This window comes from Pithys albifrons, chromosome 12, assembly GCF_047495875.1.
Source record: "Pithys albifrons albifrons isolate INPA30051 chromosome 12, PitAlb_v1, whole genome shotgun sequence".
Taxonomy (NCBI): domain Eukaryota; kingdom Metazoa; phylum Chordata; class Aves; order Passeriformes; family Thamnophilidae; genus Pithys; species Pithys albifrons.
Genome location: NC_092469.1, coordinates 6,910,001 through 6,928,391, shown reverse-complemented (window position 1 = coordinate 6,928,391; position 18,391 = coordinate 6,910,001). Strand labels below are relative to the sequence as shown.

The window sequence follows — 18,391 nt, the reverse complement described above, 5'->3', positions numbered from 1 at the left end:
AATTACACCTCAGTTATAGGAGTCAGGCTCTGACTGCTTCTGGAGACCTGGCATGGGGCACAGCAACCTTCAGGCATCATTTAGCCCACTCTTCTTTGTGGCAGTGCAGAGGCTCAGTTACCCCTCTCTTCATTAATCTTCCCAGTGATTTCATGTTAAATAGAATTGGTGGGCACAGGTGGAAGGTGGAAACTCATCTGCAGCAGTGTGAAAGGCCAGCTGAGAGAGAGGGTCTGGCTGCTGGGAGGGAGATGGGCATGGGGCAAGAAGGATGAGGGCCCATGGCAGTGCCTTGGGTGACTGGCCTAGAGGCTCCTTCCTCCAGCTTTTTGCAGGGTGTGATGAGCTGCACCTCAGTGCCCTGACACAGGCTTCTGGTGCTGCTTAAAACTCCCAGTGAAACCAGTAATGGGTGTTCGCTGTGTAAGGAGTATGAGGCTGCATTCAGTGAGGAAGACCCGTTTACATTGCTCTTTATTCTGCTGTGACAGCTGACAGGAATGTACACAGCGCTGCCAGCTTTCATGCAGGAGAGGCACAGGTACGTTTTGTGCATACGCTTACCAGAGCTGAGGAGCTGAAAGTGAAGCTGCCTGCTGACAGTTTCCTGAAATCATATCAATAACATATTGTTAGCTCTTGTGATTGAAGCTAAAAGAGTCTGCTGTTGGATAAAGGATACATGATACGGGCATTTCATAAGCTAGGGATATAAATGAATAACTCTGCTTATTCACAGTACTTACTTTTTTACAGTATAATTTTTATACTATCGTCATTTTACAATATTTTTGGAAAATCCAGAAAGAGAACAAAGAAGATGTTTAATAACAGTGAGTTTGGTTTTTTTCTGAAAGAGTCTCTGGGAAAATAAAAGTCAACAACCAAAAAATTGAGAAAAGACTTCTTTTTTTGAGACTAAAAAAAAAAAAAGAAAGAAAAAAAGAAAAGGAAACTGCAAGGAAGCCTGATACTTTGATTAAACATTACTTAAATCCTTAGATAATTTTGCACTGAAGTATGAGAAGCCACAGTTTGCTGTGTACATCTGCTTCTTGCTTACTCACATCACATGGAATAGTTGGTCTATTCTGAAGTAGTAAACTAAGGAGATGAATATCCTTTTAATTAGAAAGAGAGCTATAACAATCTGTATATTCATAAGTGTAGGCACAGGGTGCTAGAAATCAGAAACATGAGAGAGTTTCTGCTTGGGCAACCAAAACGAGCAGTGGTTCGATGTAGTAACTGTATGCTCTAAGTTTTGGGGCATTGGATATTCAACCTGGTGAGATGAGGATCCCTCATCTACTGCATGTAGAGAGAGCCAACTCACTGCCTCCCATGGCCAGGTCCTTGAAATTGAACAACCAAGTTTTTCCCCCTCCTTTTCTCTGAATTTTTATTTTGCCAAAATTACCTGAATTCACACAGGTTTTCAGCAGTGTAAATTAACGTTGGCCAAAGTTTTAGATGAGCTGGAGAAAGTGAGTGCAAATTGCTCATTTTCACAGACTACTCACGAGGCTTGAAATAGTTTCACTGAGAGTTAATTAAGTTTATTTGCATGTTACACCAAAAACTCTTGCAGTGAAGCACTCCATGTTAGGCCTCAGTCATGATACAACTGTACCTGCTCGCAGCCTGCCACAGGCCTGAAGCCTCCCAGGATACTGTCAGTTACTCAAAGGAGTTTGGTCAGAGCTGTATGTGGCCAGAGCTGTCTGCTAAATATATATTACACTTAGCAGAGTCCATCTCCCACCTGAATTTGCAACAGTAATTGAACTTGCCAGGGTCTGTCATCCTGTGATTGCATTTATCAGGCTGTCAGCTTTGTTGCCACTTGCCTATAACCACTATAGGTTGTCTTATTCAGCCAAGGGCCTGGAATGTTGTGATTAACATCAAAATTGTTTAAAGGATTTTTATCCTGCAGATAGCTTTGAAATATGTTATTGTATTTTTTTAGCATTCCTCCTCCTCCCTATTCATCTATCTGCCATGTGTCTGCCAAGTTTTCACTGCCCTTTTTATTAATGATCAAAGCTAGTGTGCCCAGATAAATCCGGGGTGCCCAAACAGCAGTTGGTGCTCAGCTTGCTGGGATCCTGAAGGTCGTGCTACTATTGCATTTAAATGTGCATCCTATTTTACCATACTCAGTCCTCATATCTCTGCTTCCTTCGAAATGTTCACTACGGAGCCCTTCCCTTTCCTGTACCCGATCCTGCAGTGCAAAGGGAGGAGGAGATTCTCTGGTCCCTTCATGGGATGTACCTCACTGCATCCAAGAGCACGGCAAAGATGGAATCCTTTTCTCTGGTCACTTGTGTAACATCATTGTTATTTGCTTGGCTTAATTACAGAACCGTTACAACTGTTTTGCACCAACATTCAGAGGAACAGGCAGGGTTATTGTGAGGCAGAACAATCTCATGGTGACAGGTAGAGAGAATTTTAAAAGCAACTGGGAAAATACACGAAAATACCCCAAGTCGGTTACTTTTAGTATAGATGCCCATGTTTCAGGTTGTGTTTTGGGTTGTTTTCCTCCCAAAGGAGCAGTGTGATTAGGAGCATTGCACACAGTGGTGGGGTTTTGTTTGTTTGTTTTCTGTTTGCTTGGGGTTTTTAAAATTTTTTTCTTTTCTAAAATATAATCTAGAAAAGAGTGTATTTTCTGAAGATTTCCTGACCTTGGGGTAGGTTCAATTGTAGCAGTTGCAGAATCAAACTGTGGGTGTCTGAGCAGTGCAGTGACTGGTAACCACAACCTGGTAAATCTGAGCCACTTATCTCAGTGGGAGAGCAGTTTAGGAGGTATGAGGTGGTCAGAGTTACTAGCTTTGCTCTTGTGTTCCTGACAGTGATCAATTAATAAAGTAAGAATACGTGCAGACCAGAACACCAAAGGATAAAGGAGATTTGTGTTTTCTAGTGTTTCATTTTTCTTGAGTGATAATGAAGTACATTTTTTCTATCCTTAGTATGTTTGTGTTGTGTTTCATCATCTATCTTTTTCCACTTAATTCTGCAAGGAGTTTGCTGTTTCTACTTTTCGGGAGACCACAAACACAAGTAACATTCTGAGCAATGGTTGCTCTGGTTTTTTTCTGCATTCATCTGCTTCCCAGCATCCCTGTCTATTTCAACTGCATCTTTTATTCCATCTCATAGTACTGAAACTGAGGCTTTCTCAACATTATCCCTTTTTTTCCTGGAAATTAGTATTAAAAATAACTCACTGAAGCCACTTGTATCTGAGAATCACTATGATCATTATGTATTTTCTTTTTGTCACCAAGTCCATGTGTTGTAGGGAAAGGAAAAATAAATCAGTTGGTTGAGGAAAGAGAGAAGACAGAAATTGAAGGTAGAAGGGATTAAGAGCCAAGAATCTCAGTTATTTAAACCCAAAATAACTCTCTGTAATATTTTAACCAAAAAGTTTTATGCTGACAGGTTTGTCATGAGTTAAATACCCCAGTCTTTTCAGCAGTCAATTATGTTTGATAAAAGAAAGCTATCTGGCATACTGGACTAAGCAATGGGAGTCAAGAGTTCTGGATGCTGTCCCTGGCTTCTTTACAGAGGATGAGCTATCTATTTAAGTCAAGATACATGGCAAGCTTTTTCCTAGATGTGATGTGGAAAAGATCCGTTAGGGATACTCATTTCTACAGTGCTGAAATTCTGGAAAACTTGGTCCCCTTCTGGCCTTTGGGAGCACTGAAATTTGGCAAGTTACTTCTGAGTTTCTACCTGTTTCCTTTTACATTATATTATGATGATTATCTCCCTGCCCATCAAAGAAACATTCAGAAAATGTCTAAGCCTCTTTTCTGATTGCATTGATCACAGTAGGCTTTGATGACCCATGATGCTGGGGGGCTTTAGAGAATACTGTGGCCAAGCTGGCAAGAGTAACTGATGGAGATGTTGAGTGCTGAGGGGAAGCTCAGCTCTTTCCACATTTGTAGTGTGGCCCTTTATGCTTTTCATAGGGGATAACATATTTTTTTTATATTGGTTTCTCTTAAATCTACTGACCTTGAAGAATGGAATAATTTATCTTTTAATTATCTCTATATTATTTCCTCTCCTTTCTTCCCAGTTCAGTATCATTGAAAGTAAAATAAATGCATTTCTATCATATATGTACTTTGAGAGCATGTGCTGTCACATGTTTCTTTCATGTGCAAAAGGTTATGCAAGGTTTAATATATTAATCTTTCTTTTTTCTTAAAACATTTCCTTAGGCACGTAGTTTGTGTTGATGTCATCACAGGTAGCCCATATGCTTAGTGATACATTGTTTTGTCTACAGTCTAACTCGATAGTATGCAATTTGGAGCATCCTTAATTATCCTACAAACCATTTTGTGATAACGAAACCAAATATGGTGTAGACTTGGCTGACATCTCTGTGATATTATTTGGCATACCAGATATTTCTGTTTCAAATATAAATTGGTTACTGCTTTTTCAAAATATGCATTCTATTAATTAAATCTATACTTGAGACATCTTTCCCCCCACCCCGCCTCTCAAGCTGTCATAAGTATTCTCTTTTTCCTTGTTCTGTATGCAGATAGGGCTGGGTTTCGGCTCTCTGATTTGACAAAAAATAAGCTAACCTTGTGGTCTTTAAGTCCTACAACTACAGCTGAGTGCGCAGTGTCTTTCCATATAACTAGGTCTTTTGTTCCACTAGAGAAAATTACTTAATTTGTTAGTGAGCTTTTTTTTTTCCTAAAAGGTTTAACTGTAACAGTCTTTACCTAATAGACCTTGGATTGCAGGGAGGTGATTGATGTGAATTAAAGGATCTATATGGCACAGGACTAAATGACAGAATTACAGTTTTGTTGTTGTTGGCAATCCCACCTGTGCTATTTATTTTCTCCCTACACCAGATTTCCAGCATTTTGCATGAAGTTAAAGGAAAAGCCTAACTGGACCATATAGCTCCTTTTGAAACTCTGTTCAGGGATGTTCTGTTTATGCATTTTCACTAGTAGAGTGTGTCTTTGTCCCTTGAAATCCATCTATTTATTGCAGTGACACCTACTGCTGAGAGAGCTGATCCGCAACAGGATCGGTTACTGTTAAACTTGGCCAACAAGCAGTTCATGACTCAACCAGCAGATGTTTCTGTGGCTCAGGTCAAAGGGAACTTATGGACTCGGGTTTTTTTTCTTTGCTCCTAGCACTAAGTGCCAGGAAAGTCAACACTAGGTACAGACAGTTGACCTGACCAGTAGCAGGAGGAACTGAACCAGGGCCCTGAGGATCTGCAAAGACCAAAGCATTAGTCTGTTGAGCCACTGTGCTGGCTACAGTCCAACAGTTTCAGACAACTGACTATCTGATTGCATGCCTGGATTTTAGTAATGATTTTACATACTTATTTGATGATTTGTATCCAAGCTTATGCTTCTGACAGGTGCCCTTGTTCACAAAATCTCACTGGGCTATCACATTTGAGTATTTCAGTCAATCATACTTTGATCTTTGGGACATATGTGCATTTTGACATTATATTTAGTTGTGCACAAAATCTAAGTCTAAGCCTTTGTGAAATGAAATAAAATCATCAACCCAGCATTACAGTTTTGGATTTAAACTGTTTCAAACTCTCCTATGAGTTTTGTGATCTTAACTCTCCTGGCTTGATCTCTTTGTAATTGGTTCAGAGGATCTGATCCTTCTGTCCTCACCCAGCTAAAATGCTCTGCCTTGTATTTGGAACTTGCCTGTGTGAGGAATGCAGGATTAATAGGGTCAACATTATCTATCTTTTAATATTATATAATGGGTTAGAGCATTACAGACTTCCAGCGCAGTGTGGTGTCCTCAGATATGAATAGGAGATTCAGACCTCATTTCTTGCTGTAAAAATGACAAAAAAAAATGCTTTTCAAAGTCTTTCAGGCATTTTATCATTTTATTTGTACTGTGTGATGGTAAAGTGGATCATTAAAAGCTTAATTTTAAGGTTTCTTCAATCTGATGTGGATGCCAGTTAGATTAATTAAAGTGAATGATCAGATAGGAGCTACAGGAGATTGATCAAATTGTAGAGGGTTTAAGCAGTTGTATACATTCCAAATTACATGAAAATAACAAATTTACTTTTAAAAATGCTTTTTCTAAAGTAACAGAAGCTTTAGTTTAATGAAGCATTCCACAAATAAGACTCCAATTTGAATTTTGGTATTGCTCTTATCTTTACTTTTATCATCAGGAGATCACTAAAAATAAAATAAAATAAAATGAGAATCAGTGCTTATAAGCTAAAAAAATAATGATCCCAGATGCAACCAGTGCCTGGAAAAAAAAATAGGATTTTTTTGTTTTTGTTTTTAATCTACTGAACTATCAGTACCAATTATTTATCTTTCTCTTCTTGGATCTGACTTCTTAAGTATATGCAAGTGAAATAGAATAAATAAGAAGGAAAACAGATTTTGCTAAGTCACATGCAAAGTAGCAATAAATCAAAGAGCTTGTCTGCATTCTTCTAATCTTTCTATTCTAATCTGCGAGTGAGATTTATAAATGACCTCTCCTCTCCTCTGCTCATCTTCCTAGATTGTGATCACAAACAGTTCACAGTCCTCCACTCCATGGGTGCTACGAACCAAAGACTGTTCTGGTGATTTATCTTCGACTGATCAGTTATCAGTCCCAAATGCTGTGCTAACTAGAAAGTACCCTACAGATGTAACAGGTACTTTAGAAAGCAGCTGTCTTCCCGGTCCAGAGTGAAAGCAGGAGAGCCTCAGCAAACAATTTTCTGTCTGCTAATGACTTTTGAAACTTCAAAATCCCTCTGCTAGCCCTTCTTTAACATAAAAACTGTTGTGGAATGAGTCGGCTCTGCTGTTAGTAAAGGAGTACTTTGTTTTGGAATCAATAAGCAGCTTGTTTAAATATCAGCGCTACAAAGCAGCCATAGTTTAGTCAAATGCCTTCCCGGCTGCCCCCTGCGTGGTCCCACACGGCCGAGTGCTGGGAGATGGGTGTTCCTGGGAGGTGCCAGCCCCGACCCTGGGCTCCAGCTGGGACTGTTGGAGCCACTCACTGCAGTGTCACCAGGACTTTGAACACGCTGTGCTCGACTCGTGCTTCAAAGCCAGCGTTTAGTTTTTAGAAGCTACATATGCTCTGCAGTGACTAAAAAAATTTAAATATGCTAAAGTGACTAATTGTAATAACAAATTACCAAGTTTGCCTTAATAATATTTAAATAAAACCAAATAGGTAGGACACATTACTTTTAAGCCAACCTGGTTTTTTTTTTGTTGTTGGTTTTTTTGTTTTTTTTTTGTTTTTTTTTTTTTTGTTGAAGACATTCTGTCACACTCCAGAAACCATAGATTTCCCTAATATAATTATATTATACCCCAAGGAACAGGATACCTACTTAACAAAAAAAAAAAAGGAAAACTTCTACAAACTTGATGAACTTGACACGAATACTCTATTTTACATAAGTAAAATGAAAATAGAATCTGGCCTAATGTTTATTTCATTTTATCATATTGGATAATGCTGTCTTGGTGGCACTAAATACAGCTGATCTCTCCCCTCCCCTTCTGTGCACACATGTTTTTGTTAAAATATAACTATTTATATCTATGTCTCTTAGTATTGCCTACAAATCAGTCAAAGAAGAGTAGGTCATCTATCCTGCCCTACTGTTTATGTATTAATCATCTGGCAAATAAACCGCTCAGTATCCTGCCCACCTCAGTAATATTTGTGATGTAATTTGTTTGGATGCCCAAATGTCACCAGCGTTGATTGTAAGAGATGAAAAAAATGTACTTGCTCAGCACACCAAGCTCTGGGCTAAAATGTAAGCATGAAATCTCTGGTTTATTTTTGTAATAATGTTTACAGCTGTTTAATGACCCTGAAAGGGTTCAGTAGTCTGGTGTTCTGTATTTCTTAACAGGAGTGTATTATGCTTATAACAGCCTTAGTTCAACTGTTTCAGCTACAACAACAAAAACAATATTTAATAAAAATTCAATATATATTCTGAAGGTTCTCAGCAATACCTGTTTACGAGTTGCTAAGAACTGCAACAGTCTGTATTGGAGTATTTAGAATTTATCAATGGACCACAAGATAATGTAGATATATGTGAATTTTTCTAGCTGGAAAGATAAGTACCAGGTCTATATTCTGAAAGCATAAGTAACAGTGTGTGTAGCTGTAACTGCTTAGAGGATCAGGGCCAGAGCGAGCTTGTCATTTAAACACGTGAGCTTGTAAAGCATTACTTTGCTTACTGAACTGTAAATCTTTTAACTAACCTAATCTAAGCTATAATAACAGCACAACAGTGGTTTGAAAATGACTGTTTTCTCTACAGCAGTGAAGAGGGAAAAGCTTTAGTGTGTGTGTCCAGCAGGAATGAACAGGTGTAAATAAGAGCTGAATTTGGTCCATCTGTTTACAAAGATAACAGGTGTGTGTCTGCACATATGTGTCTGTATACAGATATATGTGTCTGCAAGTTTACATATGTGTGTAGGCATAGATTTATCATTAAACTCCTTCATTCTATTTGCCATATTTTTCCCTCTGTTTCCAGCAAGAGGAAGCTGAGCTTCTCGTATTACATTAATGTAGTTGTGATGACAGGCATTTCTGGTGTCATAATTGGTTTTAAATTCCAGTAATCCATTTCAAATAGTTAAATAAAATCTGTGTGCTCAATTGAAATGGCTAAAGTCAGAACTTTCGTTACTGATATCACAGGAAATAGTCTTGAGGGCAAAAATGTGAGTGAAATCAAAATAACTATTAGTATCATCAAAGTGACTTGAATGTCTCACTTTACCTTCATGCAGGAGATGAGAGAGTGTTTTTATAATATATGTATCCCATTGTGATTTTCATAAGCTGAGTGCCCTCCTCAGAGGAACAGGAAATCCCACACCCAGCACGGTGATGGTTGGTGTGGTGTTCACTGGGGGTGCTCCTGCCTGCCCGAGCAGTGGGAACCAAGCTGGATTGTAGCCTATGTCTGCTGCAGGGTGAGGTCGGGGCTTTTTGGCCAAAGCAATTCACTTGGGCAGGAGCTGAGGGTTTGTTTGGGTTAGGAAGGGCAGCCTGTAATAACTCCTGATACTGACACACTCTGTATGGTGCCATGTCTTGACGGACACTGTCTTTACTAAACATTTGAGATAATTAAAGGTCAGAAATTTACTACATAAACTTCAACAAACATATTTTGAATTTCTTAATTATATCAAATTTGATTTTGAGTTAATTTTGTAAACATTTGTTAACTACAGAGAACATTGTGCTTCTGTTCCCACTGCGAGTGATAGCAAAACATTCTGTGCGTTCCTTATAGGAGACACCAGAATCACCAAAACAATGTAATAGACTATATAGTTAAAAATTTAAAGCTAGCTATTTTTCCTACAGTGGAGCATCACAGCAGAACTTATAAATGGTTATTTCCAGTTTTTTAAGTTTTGAATGCCTGATGTTTTGGTTTGGGTAGACAAGAAGGGCAACTCATAATGAAGTAAAATGTTGGGGAAAAGTATTTATTTTGTCAAAATTAAAAACTGGTTACCTGTTGAAAGCTTAATTTCAGTAAAGTCCATTTAGGTGAGTTTGGGGGCTTTTTTGGTATTTGTAGCATTTTGTTGTTGGGTCAGAATGGGTACAGTGAAATGGCACTTCAGGGCAGTCTGAGGAAGATGGTTGTGTCTATAGGGGAGGCAGAAGAACTGCAGGCTGTGGACATGTTTGTGATGCAGAAGCACCCTTGCACCTCCTGGGTGTGGTGGAAAGCAGCCAGGGAGCAGTTCTAGCCCAGAGACGAGAGGCTGTGCAATGACCACCTTGACACTGAGGTGGGTACCCTGAACTGCAGGAGGCTCTTTGGGGAATGAAAGCCCCTTACCCCATCTGGTGTAACCTTGTCTTGTCATAGAACTAGACAGGAATGATGGATAAAGAGGGGGAGAATGAAATTCCTAATTTTTAAAGAGAAATTAGGCAAATTAGTTTGAGTTATCGAATACATAGTGGAATGATGAATGAGGATGAGTTTTGTTTCTGTCTTTCATGTGGACACAAGATGAGATTTTGGTAGGTTTTGCTGGGAAAGGCCTGAAGTATATCAAGAGTGATTTACATGAGAGCTGAATAGCAGCAGGTTCCCTGTGTTTGGAAATGCAGTAACTGGGCATTGCAGGAGGAGAAATTTCACAGGGCAGTGCTGTAAATGCTGTGGTTATACTTTGCAATGAAACCAGGTTGAAATGAGGAAAAGTGGAGATAATTCAGAGTCAGAGGCAGGAACGGGATTGCAAGAAGCTGGGGCAGGTGAAGTGGGAATGCAGCTTAAGTAAAGAGCTGTAGTGTCCTTATGGTGGAAAATGGATCCCAGAAACTGCACAGCTGATGGGAGTAGGTGGCATTCAGAGCTGGTTATTGCTCACTGATCAGAGACTTTGCTAACCTTTATACATGTTTAATCAAAAATGTATAAAATTTCCCATGCCAAAGTTCTATGTGTGGAGTTCCGGCTCCCCCAGCTTGATCCAAAATGATGTCTTTAAATGAAAAATTATGGGTTTGGTATTCCTCTGGCTTTGATGGGGTTTGTTTGTTTGTTTGAGGTTTTTTGTTTTGTTTTGTTTCTTTACTAGTTCTATCTATATTCTACATAATATGGCTCTGATTTTGGAACAGAGAAAATAGCAAAAATGAAAAATTTGAAAAAATTATCATGTTCAAGCTACAACTGTTGTTACTTTATTAAAGTTATATTTGAAAAAGAGGCACAGAGTAACTAAAATCTCAATCACAACTTCCCTCCCCAATCCAAATAACCGTACGTTTGAACTGATGCTTAGGGTTAAACATCAGAATTAATAAATTCCACTGGGATCTGTCAGCATTTCCAAACTTCGATAGAGCATAAAATGCTAGAAATAACTACCCAAACCTTTCTGAGTATGTAAAGGCACCAGTTCCTATTGAGATCAACTGAAAAAATGAAATTTAGACTACTTTTTCCAAGCTGTTATAGAATAATGACAATTCACAAAGACTTTTATAAACCCTCTTCAATGTATGTATGTGTCTGCATGTGCTATGCATTTCTTGAATTTTTATCTTCGTGTCTGCCAACATGCCTTGTTTAAGCATGGTGAGCAGAAATAACACCCATGGTATTTGGAATCCAGACAGAAAGTAAATTATGGTTTGGGGGGTTTTCTTGTGTTGCTTTTTGGGAGGTTATTTGTTGTTGTTTGTTTTTGTTTTGTTTTTTAATAAGTCCAAAGGCAGATATTAAAAATCCTAGTCAAGTTCAGGCAATGGCAGACCTAAGTACCACAACTCTTAAGTTGTTTAGTTAATCCTTTTGAACATGAAATTTGGATTGTTCTGAAAGTTAAGCAAACTTTCAAAAAATTAAAAACTAAGAAAGTAAAAAACGTTTGCGTGTATTCACATTTTTAATTATTGTGGCCCATTGAACAGAAAACTGGCATGACAACTGAGAATTTTCTGTAATATTTTTATAAATAATAACATTGACAGCATGTAAATTACGGGTGCCCAACAGGAGACCTGAATCAGAGCACTATTAAATTTTGAAAAAGATCTGCTTTATATCTGATCAAAATTGTGTAGCTCAAATTAATCTTTAATACACATGAATATATACTCCCCTCTACTTAAAAGATCTGCATTACATCACAGCTTCAGTCATCCTGTCAGGACCAAATAGGTCTGCTCTCAAGGACCTCCCATGCCTTTTTTTTTTTAGGCCCTGATCCTGCAAATACTTAACCACGTGTGGAACTTTGCTTTCAAGAGTCACCCTTTGAAGTCTACTGGACTACTCCCACGAGCACAATTACATGCATTTTAAGTATGTGACAGATTTGGACCTTGAATTGTCTAACAAGTGGGCACTGTGAAGCTGTGTGAGGAATGGTGTCCACCTGGAGTGTGCTTGTAACCTTTGTAGAAGGATAGTAAATAAATGCTTTTGGCTAAAGTTAAACAGAAAGTTGACCAAATTAAATTTTAATAACATTAGAATTCAGTAGTTTTGTGAGTGAATTAAGTGTCAAATCACTCCACTGAACAACAAAAATCTTAATTATGTTCTAATATAACCTTATAGCATCATATAGTTTGAGAGTTAGTTATGTGAAACTTTATATTTTAAACAGAATTTTATAGATACATTATATCTGTATAGAGTAGAGAAATGGCAAAGATAGATTACTGTGGACAATTATTCAGACCAGAACCGAGCACTTGTGTTTAGCAAACAGCTTTGAATTCTAATTTTCTGCAATATACATAGCGGAGGTACTATTTGTAGTCATTACCATGTATTAAGAAAGTTATTAAAATTCTTAAACTTGTTGAGGCTTTCCACAAAACCTTCCCCAGATTTTAATTGGTTTTATCTAGGTCCATAAGAGAGCTCTTTAAAACAAATCAAAGTGTCTTAAATCACATGTCTTACCCATCGAAGGACAGAGATATTCCTTCTGTAATCTGGCAAGTTTTCCTAAGAACAGAAATCTGAAGGTTCTCAACAACGAATTAAAAGACTTGGCAGAAGATAATTTATGTGCCTTTTGATGGGCTCAGTTTCAAAATGACAAAATAACAATGTTTTGTAACAGAAGGGTTAAATCTTAATCTCGGAGGTTTACAAAGCTGCTAGTCGCAGTCTCCTTAAAATTTAATATACCTCGTTAATGCTTACTTGCAAACACTGAAGGATTTTTATGATTATAATCATGTGTTACAGCACCTAGTACTGTTTCTAAGCAGCATACTAATCAGCTTAATGAGATATTACTGCACTTTTTGTTGACTAAAGCAAAATCCCTTTTATTGTTCTAAAGCTTGTCCTTTATTTTTTCCCAAAACATTATCTTGTTTTATTGTACACCAGTAAATATCATACCATCGGTTTTTTGTCAAATCATAAAACTATCTTTCTCATTGTAGAATGTGTAATATATTGAATATGGTTAATGGAACCGAAAGTTACAAATGGATTTCTCTTTCTTTTTTTTTTCCCCTGGCTTTTCTAATGAAAATGGGAGAGATGCATAAGATTTCTTTTTCTATAGATTTAGAAATGCAGACAGGTGCAGTTTCACAAGAAGAAGGACAAGGGAGGTGGTAAAACCTTTGCCTCTTCTGTAATAATTAGATTTTGAAATTGTAGCACATTTTAAAATAGCAATTAATAGTTCTTGGTAAACATGCAGAATGATGAAAGTACATGTATGATCAAAATTGTGTGGCACAGTTGGCATTTAATACACTTTTAGCTTTTACACTAATTCCTTTGTATTATTATGAGTAGGTAGAATGTAAAATGCAAAATGTATGTCAGTGATTCAATGCTTGTAACTCTTTCACAGTCTGAATCTAAAATATTTTCTGATTTTCAGAGATGGAAGAAGCAAGTTTGTGCCTTGGTGTTTCTTCAGCTGTGCCAGAAGCTGATGCCCATCTCAACAGCACTATACTCAATGGGCAATATTCAATGAGTCAGAAGCTGCACCAGATCACTTCCCAGCTCAGCCATGCCTTCCCAGAGCTCCAGAACAGGCAGAATCCAGAGGAGAAGGCATCGGTGCCACTAGAAGACAAGAGCCACATGTCCATAGCAAACCAGCCCATCAGCAGTCAGATGGCCCTGTTGGCAAACCAGCTCAATAGAGAGGTTGATACCAGTTTGAATGGGCGTGTGGATCTGCAGCAGTTCTTAAATGGACAAAACCTAGGGATTATGTCTCAGATGAGTGATATAGAGGATGATGCCAGGAAAAACCGAAAGTACCCATGTCCCCTCTGTGGGAAACGCTTTCGATTTAACAGCATTCTGTCACTACACATGCGAACTCATACTGGAGAGAAACCATTTAAGTGTCCATACTGTGACCACAGAGCAGCTCAGAAAGGCAACCTGAAGATACACCTGCGTACTCATAAGCTTGGAAACCTTGGCAAAGGTCGTGGAAGAGTCCGAGAAGAAAACAGACTTTTACATGAGCTGGAGGAGAGAGCAATCCTTCGGGACAAACAGATGAAGAGCAGCCTCTTGCAGCCACGACCTGATGTGAAAGCACAGCAGCACACCCAGCCAATGCCGCTCGCAAACTGCAACTTGTCTGTGCCACCTAATCACAGCACACCTGACATTTCAAACCCTGTTCCCTCTCCAAAGCCAGTCAGTGTCCAGGAAGAAGTTGTCGCTCAGACAGCTGGATTCAGATGCACGTTTTGCAAAGGCAAGTTTAAGAAGAGAGAAGAGCTGGACAGGCACATAAGGATCCTGCATAAGCCTTACAAGTGCACTCTGTGTGACTTTGCTGCCTCGCAGGAGGAGGAGCTGATTAGCCACGTGGAGAAGGCTCACATAACTGCAGAGTCAGCACAGGGCCAGGGCTCCAATGGGAATGGGGAACAATCCACCAATGAGTTTCGTTGCGAGGTGTGTGGCCAAGTGTTTAGCCAAGCCTGGTTCCTGAAAGGCCACATGAGAAAGCACAAGGATTCCTTTGAACACTGCTGTCAGATCTGCGGGAGGCGATTCAAAGAGCCTTGGTTTCTTAAAAATCACATGAAAGTTCACCTGAATAAGTTATCAGTAAAGAACAAATCTCCTAATGATCCTGAAGTACCTGTCTCCATCAGCAGCATGTCCCAGGAAGCTCATGCAAACTTGTATTCAAGGTATCTGTCATGTTTGCAAAGTGGATTTCTTCCTCCCGACAAAGCGAGTTTAAGTGAACAAAATCAAATCTATAACAAAGGAGATATGCCCATGAAAGAGAAAGAAGTCTTGGGGAAGCTCCTTTCACCCATTTCTGGCATTGGCCACAGTATTGCTGAAGGGGATAAACATTCTTTATTGGGCTGTCTCAATCTGGTGCCTCCTTTGAAATCCAGCTGTATAGAAAGGTTACAGGCTGCCGCCAAAGCAGCAGAGATGGATCCAGTAAACAGCTATCAGGCCTGGCAGCTTATGGCAAGGGGAATGGCCATGGAACATGGCTTTTTGTCTAAAGAGCAGCAGATACAGCGCAGCCACGAAGATACTTTGGCAAGTGCTGGAGTTATGTTTGATAAGGAGAAGCGGGAGTATGTGTTAGTAGGAGCAGATGGCTCTAAGCAGAAAATGCCTGCTGATTTGGTTCACAGCACTAAAATGGGCAATCAGAGAGACTTGCCAAACAAACTAGACCCTTTAGAAGGCAGTAGAGATTTTTTGTCACATGGTATGAACCAGGGACTCGATTACAACTTACAAAGTCATGGAAACATGAAAGAAAAGCCAACTGAATGCCCAGACTGCGGAAGGGTTTTTAGAACATACCATCAAGTGGTTGTTCACTCCAGGGTCCACAAAAGAGACAGAAAAGGAGAAGATGAAATAATTCAAGGTAGTCTCGATGAGCGACGTGGGTCTGGAAGTGATCAAGAGTCCCAGTCTGTCAGCAGGTCGACAACACCAGGGTCCTCTAACATTACTGAAGAAAGCGGAGTAGGTGGGGGTCTCTCGCAGACGGGGAGTGCCCAGGAGGACAGCCCACATCCTTCCTCACCCTCCTCTTCAGGTATGATAACTTCTCCTTCCCTCTCTGCACTAAAAGCTTCATAGCTATATTTGAAATCAAGCAGCAAAGGAGTTTATGCGTTCTCTTGTTAGGTCGTTTCCTAGCAGTCCACAGGGACGTGGTGTTATTTGCCAGAACATCTGTGTTTGGGTTCTCACAATGCCTTCGAGGTTAATTCTCGGCTCACCGTTTTCCCTCTCCAAGGGCAGGTTTCCCAGCCTTTCAGCTGTCACCTCTGCCACCCCACCGGCAGCAGCGTGTTAGGTCTGTACAGCCACCAATGGCAATATCTTTTCCAGGGCCTCTCCCTCCAGGTTTTGGGAGATGTTTTTTATCTCATCTTCTATTCACGGTGTCTCTCTTGCAGATATTTCCATGTCCTCCATGTAAAAGGGTGAGGAAAGATGTCTTTGAGCTGTAGTTAATAACCAGCATGTTGGCTAACCTCTCTGATTGCCCTTATTCTGACAACCATGTCAGTTGCTTAGGTGAGATATGTCCTTGTACCTGGCCACTGGACGGATTAAAAAGAGATTCAGAAATACAAATTGCTAACCTTTTGACAATCTTTTAACTTATGTGCAGATTTTAACATGTATGAAGCCTTCTGCTTAGTTCACATTTATTTGAAAGTACAAGAAAAATAGAAATTGGACTGAAACATTTTAATTGCATTGTATGTCATGTTAACTTGCTGTGTATAAATATCAAAGCAGATAATATTTCATTGGAGATGTCTATAAAATATTGAGCTTCCTGGTACAATTTTTAAAGTTACTAGCCTATGACTGCTGAAATAAAATCTCCAAGTAATAACAGGTAAGATTTCTGGCCTCATGTATATTTCCAAAGTCACTTACTAATGGATAGTAAATTGAAAGTTATATCTTTAGCCCTTTATAAAGAAAGCACCTCCCTAATACTGTAATCATTTTGCAAGCCTAACAACAGAGGAAATCATGCCATAACAAATACTCTGTTACTAATGGCAACATTGATTTCTGCAATCAGCCATTAAGTCTAGAAAATGAAAGACAGTTTGAGGTACCTTAAGGCATTACATTGCCCACTGTTAAAGAGCTGGTAGCAGGCTGTTGAGGGTAATTCTTTCTAGTTTTTTTCCCCCCAGTTTCGATAAATATTTTAGTGTTGGAGGCAATTCACTGTTACAGTTATTAAGTATATGCCAGTTTACTTTTGTTGTTCTTGTCATGCTCCAGTATACTCTACTTCTGAGGCCAAATTAATATAAAAAGAAAGTGTTGGTTTGCTGGCTTATTACAAACCAGTAAAGAAATTGTTAAGACACATAAATCTTCACTCCACATTCCACAGATTCCTATAGTACTTAATGCTGTTGTTTAAATACCCATGAAACACACTGTCTACTCTTAGAGTCATGGCTTCGTTTGCAATTTATTACTGGTGAGACACATTAGAAAAGTCTATGTAGGAACAAGGGTAACAGGCAAGAGCTAATTTCATACTATATATAGTTGTTGAGATTGTTTTAAGAGGATTGAAAATATGTCAGGATGAAGGAGATTATTTTTCTAAGTTTCACTTTAAAAAATCCTACACATCTGTGTGTGGGGGGAAACAATTCTCTCTATTATAAAAAGTGTCACTTTTGTTTTGCAATGCCATAGAGCGATCAGAAATATGAGATCCTGAAATCATTCAAGCCTTCCAGGAAAAGTTTTGAAAATAGCAGCCCCAGAGTCTTCTGAGTGAGGTTGAACTGATAGAGATTGAAGAGGATTGAAAACAATGCATGTGAAAGTTGGGGTGCTTTGAGTGCCCTGAAAACTTTAATTCCAAGTGTTCTGGTTCGTTAAATGTATTGTTGTGGGAAGTTTTTGTTGTTTTCAGAGGCAAAAGATAACCCTACAGTGTTCTTCTCTCTCTGGCCAGTAATTGTAAATTATTTTAAACTTGAACTACAATTTATTTAAAATGTTTGTTTTCACACTTGATGCATTTATGTCAAAGCATGAGAAAATGAAAGCAAAATGTGCAGTAACAGTTGCTAGAAGCATGTTTGTTTTTACTGAAGAAAAAAAGACCTTTTATATTAATATCTGAGTGTCTCCTTTAGTTACTAGTAAATGTAACTAGGCTCTCAGTGTCATACATCTTATCAGGAAAAGTGTGCACATTTTTATAACTTCTTAATCAGATGAAAGGAAGAAAATATTGTGTTTTACCAGAACAAAATCTTAAGTAATCATTAGCAGTTTAAAATGAAATTATATTGCCAATATTGCTGTTGGAACTTTTCATCATTATAGAGTGTGTATTTTGTCACTACCTGTGAAAAATACACTTATGAAATGTAAAGAAATCAGATGTTTTTGGTTTTTTTTTTTGCATAGTGGAGAATTAAGTAGTCATTGAATCTTTTATTAAGAAATTACTGCAAAACACAGTTTTACAAATTTCTCAGACTGCATAACAATGTCTCAAAACTTAATTTGCATCACTTGATTCTTTTTTGTTGAAAACTGGGTCAGTAGGGCCTGAGAAACTATTTTTTCAGATCTTAACCAATGAATTCTTCTTTATAAATTGGTGCTCTTAACATGATAGTAGTTCTGAATTCATCATAAAAACCTTTTTACACAGTGCCTCTTAGAACAGATCTCCAGAAGAAGGCTTACAATGAGTGGCAGAGAAGTCTTTGTTATCTGATGTAATTCTTTGCAAAGGAGGATTGGGAATGGAGTGCCTGTTTAAAA

The 18,391-nt window shown here is 38.6% G+C and overlaps 1 protein-coding gene across 6 annotated transcripts in view; it reads left to right on the top strand.

Annotated features, from left to right (window-relative positions):
* The window catches only part of ZNF536 (zinc finger protein 536), a 343,785-nt gene that overhangs the window by 143,993 nt on the left and 181,401 nt on the right, over nt 1–18,391 (top strand). For 5 of the 6 annotated variants that reach the window (XM_071567724.1, XM_071567723.1, XM_071567722.1 and 2 more), the window contains exon 6: nt 13,482–15,653. In XM_071567724.1, the coding sequence (XP_071423825.1) occupies nt 13,484–15,653 (2,170 nt within the window). In that variant the 5' untranslated portion in view covers nt 13,482–13,483. Of the gene's footprint in view, nt 1–11,881; nt 11,927–13,481; nt 15,654–18,391 lie in introns of those variants that run through there. The other variant, XM_071567725.1, reaches the window with a different exon arrangement.